This window comes from Oncorhynchus masou, chromosome 14 (assembly GCF_036934945.1).
Source record: "Oncorhynchus masou masou isolate Uvic2021 chromosome 14, UVic_Omas_1.1, whole genome shotgun sequence".
Classification (NCBI taxonomy): domain Eukaryota; kingdom Metazoa; phylum Chordata; class Actinopteri; order Salmoniformes; family Salmonidae; genus Oncorhynchus; species Oncorhynchus masou.
The window spans coordinates 32,132,529-32,137,853 of NC_088225.1; the positions used below are offsets into that span (position 1 = coordinate 32,132,529).

At 47.6% G+C, this 5,325-nt stretch overlaps 1 protein-coding gene across 1 annotated transcript; it reads left to right on the forward strand.

The window, feature by feature from the left end:
- The first annotated feature begins 293 nt into the window (after positions 1-293).
- LOC135553873 (uncharacterized) lies at positions 294-2,250 on the forward strand. Its single transcript, XM_064985800.1, has 2 exons — positions 294-778; positions 1,340-2,250. Exons 1-2 carry the CDS (start codon positions 294-296, stop codon positions 1,650-1,652), a joined length of 798 nt encoding a protein of 265 aa, XP_064841872.1. The 3' UTR covers positions 1,653-2,250.
- The last annotated feature ends 3,075 nt before the right edge of the window (positions 2,251-5,325 follow it).

Sequence of the window (5,325 nt, forward strand, 5' to 3'; positions counted from 1 at the left end):
GGCTGGCGTGGTTACACGTGGTCTGTGGTTGTGGAGGTCCTGGGCTGGCGTGGTTACACGTGGTCTGTGGTTGTCCTGGGGTCCTGGGCGTGGTCTGTGGTTGTGGAGGTCCTGGGCTGGCGTGGTTACACGTGGTCTGTGGTTGTGGAGGTCCTGGGCTGGCGTGGTTACACGTGGTCTGTGGTTGTCCTGGGCTGGCGTGGTTACACGTGGTCTGTGGTTGTGGAGGTCCTGGGCTGGCGTGGTTACACGTGGTCTGTGGTTGTGGAGGTCCTGGGCTGGCGTGGTTACACATGGTCTGTGGTTGTGGAGGTCCTGGGCTGGCATGGTTACACGTGGTCTGTGGTTGTCCTGGGCTGGTTCTGGTTACACGTGGTCTGTGGTTTGTGGAGGTCCTGGGCTGGCGTGGTTACACGTGGTCTGTGGTTGTGGAGGTCCTGGGCTGGCGTGGTTACACGTGGTCTGTGGTTGTGGAGGTCCTGGGCTGGCATGGTTACACATGGTTTGTGGTTGTCCTGGGCTGGCGTGGTTACACGTGGTCTGTGGTTGTGGAGGTCCTGGGCTGGCGTGGTTACACATGGTTTGTGGTTGTCCTGGGCTGGCGTGGTTACACGTGGTCTGTGGTTGTGGAGGTTCTGGGCTGGCGTGGTTACACATGGTTTGTGGTTGTCCTGGGCTGGCGTGGTTACACGTGGTCTGTGGTTGTGGAGGTCCTGGGCTGGCGTGGTTACACGTGGTCTGCGGTTGTGGAGGTCCTGGGCTGGCATGGTTACACATGGTTTGTGGTTGTGGGAGGTCCTGGGCTGGCGTGGTTACACGTGGTCTGTGGTTGTGGAGGTCCTGGGCTGGCGTGGTTACACGTGGTCTGTGGTTGTGGAGGTCCTGGGCTGGCGTGGTTAAACGTGGTCTGCGGTTGTGGAGGTCCTGGGCTGGCATGGTTACACGTGGTTTGTGGTTGTCCTGGGCTGGCGTGGTTAATGTGGTCTGTGGTTGTGGAGGTCCTGGGCTGGCGTGGTTACACGTGGTCTGCGGTTGTGGAGGTCCTGGGCTGGCGTGGTTACACGTGGTCTGCGGTTGTGGAGGTCCTGGGCTGGCGTGGTTACACGTGGTCTGCGGTTGTGGAGGTCCTGGGCTGGCGTGGTTACACGTGGTCTGCGGTTGTGGAGGTCCTGGGCTGGCATGGTTAAACATGGTTTGGTCTGGGCTGGCGTGGTTACATGTGGTTTGTGGTTGTGGAGGTCCTGGGCTGGCGTGGTTACACGTGGTCTGTGGTTGTGGAGGTCCTGGGCTGGCGTGGTTACACGTGGTCTGGGTCTGGAGGTCCTGGGCTGGCATGGAGGTTTGTGGTTGTCCTGGGCTGGCGTGGTTACACGTGGTCTGTGGTTGTGGAGGTTCTGGGCTGGCGTGGTTACACGTGGTCTGTGGTTGTGGAGGTCCTGGGCTGGCATGGTTACACATGGTTTGTGGTTGTCCTGGGCTGGCGTGGTTACACGTGGTCTGTGGTTGTGGAGGTCCTGGGCTGGCGTGGTTACACATGGTTTGTGGTTGTCCTGGGCTGGCGTGGTTACACGTGGTCTGTGGTTGTGGAGGTCCTGGGCTGGCGTGGTTACACGTGGTCTGTGGTTGTGGAGGTCCTGGGCTGGCGTGGTTAAACGTGGTCTGCGGTTGTGGAGGTCCTGGGCTGGCGTGGTTAAACGTGGTCTGCGGTTGTGAGGCTGGTTGGACATACTGGCAAATTCTCTAAAATGACATTGGAGATGTCTTATTTACCTTTATTTAACTAGGCAAGTCAGTTAAGAACAAATTCTTATTTTCAATGACGGCCTAGGAACAGTGGGTTAACTGCCTGTTCAGGGGAAGAACCACAGATTTGTACCTTGTCAGCTCGAGGATTTGAACTTGCAGTCTTTCGGTTACTAGTCCAACGCTCTAACCACTAGGCTACCCTGGCTGGCAACAGCTCTGGTGTACGTTCCTGCAGTTAGCATGCCAATTGCATGGTCCCTTAAAACTTGAGACATCTGTGCCATTGTGTTGTGTGACAAAACTGCACATTTTAGATTGGCCTTTTATTGTCTCCTGCACAAGGTGCACCTGTGTAATGATCATGCTGTTTAACAATCTTCTTTATATGCCACACCTGTCAGGTGGATGTATTATCTTGACAAATGCTCACTAACAGGGATGTAAACAAATGTGTGCACAAAATTGGAGAGAAATAAGCTTTTTGTGCAAATGGAACATTTCTGGGATTTTTATTTCAGCTCATGAAACACTTTACATGTTGCATTTATATTTTTGTTCAGTATAGTTGGAAAGAGAGCCCAGAATTATGTTGACCTCTTTAACTCATAGGAAGTCCCACCAAGTTGACTACATACCCTTCAATGGCGCTGCTAGTGCTGAGTGATTAGTGCTTTTTGAGGTCGGTTCGGTTTTTCGGTTAGATAAGAAAATAATCAAGTATTTTTTACATTAAATGCGCTATTCATAATGTGGGTTGAATACTGTAAAACACAGAATAAAACAAATGAATAAAAGTCCCATGAAGGTAGTGACGTCCCATTACTGCTTACCACTTAATTCCCATCATTTATTCACATTACTTTCATCAAATATTCAGTTGTTGTGTATTTACATTTGTTTCTATTGATGACTTTATTATTTCATTCCAAGTCATCATCTCATCTCCATAGAGCTGCTGCCTTTGCTGTCTGACAAAATCACAATTTTAGTTGTTCTTTAAAGTAAATAAGGCATATTTTATGACTGCTGAATACCAGCTAACAATCACTTAGATCATGTATTTTCAGGTAGAGATATCTTGCAACAGATGCTCTCTATATCACCTCACAATCACACATTCCATAGCAATTGAAAAGAAACACAGATGGGACAAGTAGATTCGCAATGGATTATGGTCATTGTAGTTAATTACCACGTTTATGCACTAAACTATGTTGAATATTAGCCCTGTTGGAAACTCCTACTATATTGCACAGTTCAGGCTGTATGCAATCTATCTAGAGTTTCTAGAGAAACTGTGCAACCCAAACAAAATGGAATTCAAATAATATAACCTCCGTCGGTCAATTAGTTGTTCAAAAAATGAAAAATAACCGACATTTAGATTAATCGCTCAGCATTAGGCACTACACATGCTAAAACAGATTTTCTGGCAAGTGCACCCTCTATTCATCTCTATGACCCTGCCTCATGTATCTCCAGACTCAGCTTTGTGCCAACTCCACCCTCTATTCATCTCTATGACCCTGCCTCATGTATCTCCAGACTCAGCTTTGTGCCAACTCCACCCTCTATTCATCTCTATGACCCTGCCTCATGTATCTCCAGACTCAGCTTTGTGCCAACTCCACCCTCTATTCATCTCTATGACCCTGCCTCATGTATCTCCAGACTCAGCTTTGTGCCAACTCCACCCTCTTCGTCACTTTATCTTTCCATGTCGTTGGACTCAGGAGTACATCTGAAATGGCACCCTATTCCCCATAAAACACCTTTATAGGGCTCTGGTAGTAGTAGTACACTATAGGGAAGAGGGGGCCATTAATTCAAATCACCATTATTCACCAAGTACATTTACACATACCCAGAATGTGCCTTGGTGCTGCCAGCAGTAGACAATATACAAACAGAATACAGACACATAGACATCATACAGAATGAACAACATCGGAACAGTGACCACAAAACATCAAACTGTGGAGTAGAGGCTGATGACAGTGGGAACAGACCATCTACAGAGGGGCTATATCTATATCAGCAGAGCGAGGGGTCCTGCCGTGGATACTGTGTTCTACAGAGGTGTACATAGTGCAAAGGCAGTATAGTGCAGATTAGTGGTTGAGGTCATTGATGAGAAGGTTCAGGTTGTCGTGAGAAAATAACAACAACGAGACGGCCTACAGGGAGGAGGTGAGGGCCCTCGGAGTTTGGTGTCAGGAAAATAACCTCACACTCAACGTCAACAAAACTAAGGAGATGATTGTGGACTTCAGGAAACAGCAGAGGGAACACCCCCTATCCACATAGATGGAACAGTAGTGGAGAGAGTAGCAAGTTTTAAGTTCCTCGGCATACACATCACAGACAAACTAAATTGGTCCACTCACACAGACAGCATCGTGAAGAAGGCGCAGCAGCGCCTCTTCAACCTCAGGAGGCTGAAGAAATTCGGCTTGTCACCAAAAGCACTCACAAACTTCTACAGATGCACAATCGAGAGCATCCTGGCGGGCTGTATCACCGCCTGGTACGGCAACTGCTCCGCCCTCAACCGTAAGGCTCTCCAGAGGGTAGTGAGGTCTGCACAACGCATCACCGGGGGCAAACTACCTGCCCTCCAGGACACCTACACCACCCGATGTTACAGGAAGGCCATAAAGATCATCAAGGACATCAACCACCCGAGCCACTGCCTGTTCACCCCGCTATCATCCAGAAGGCGAGGTCAGTACAGGTGCATCAAAGCTGGGACCGAGAGACTGAAAAACAGCTTCTATCTCAAGGCCATCAGACTGTTAAACAGCCACCACTAACATTGAGTGGCTTCTGCCAACACACTGACACTGACTCAACTCCAGCCACTTTAATAATGGGAATTGATGGGAAATGATGTAAATATATCACTAGCCACTTTAAACAATGCTACCTTATATAATGTTACTTACCCTACATTATTCATCTCATATGCACACGTATATACTGTACTCTATCATCTACTGCATCCTTATGTAATACATGTATCACTAGCCACTTTAACTATGCCACTTTGTTTACATACTCATCTCATATGTATATACTGTACTCGATACCATCTACTGTATCTTGCCTATGCTGCTCTGTACCATCACTCATTCATATATCCTTATGTACATATTCTTTATCCCCTTACACTGTGTATAAGACAGTAGTTTAGGAATTGTTAGTTAGATTACTTGTTGGTTATTACTGCATTGTCGGAACTAGAAGCACAAGCATTTCGCTACACTCGCATTAACATCTGCTAACCATGTGTATGTGACAAATAAAATTTGATTTGGATTTGATTTGACCATTTACAAAAGAGATACAGCTGGTATATGTGTAATGTTGGCTCCTGGACTGAATGTACGAGTGTGATGTGGACCTTGTTTGTTAAATGACATGATATGCTAACCTGGTCCCAGATCTGTTAATGTGATCTTGACAAGTCCAATGGCCATCCTCAAGTTGGCAAAACTGCACTAACAGATCTGGGACCAAGCTAATGTTATGCTGCTTTGATAGTTGATAGTGAATATTTTCTTTCTCTTTTGAGACTGG

Excerpts from the sequence above, each read along its gene's own strand:
- LOC135553873 (XM_064985800.1), top strand. The coding sequence starts at position 294 with ATGGTCTGTGGTTGTGGAGGTCCTGGGCTGGCATGGTTACACGTGGTC. Across the intron at positions 779-1,339 it reads GGCTGGCATGGTTACACATG|GTTTGTGGTTGTCCTGGGCT; the intron begins GTTTGTGGTTGT and ends GCTGGCATGGAG.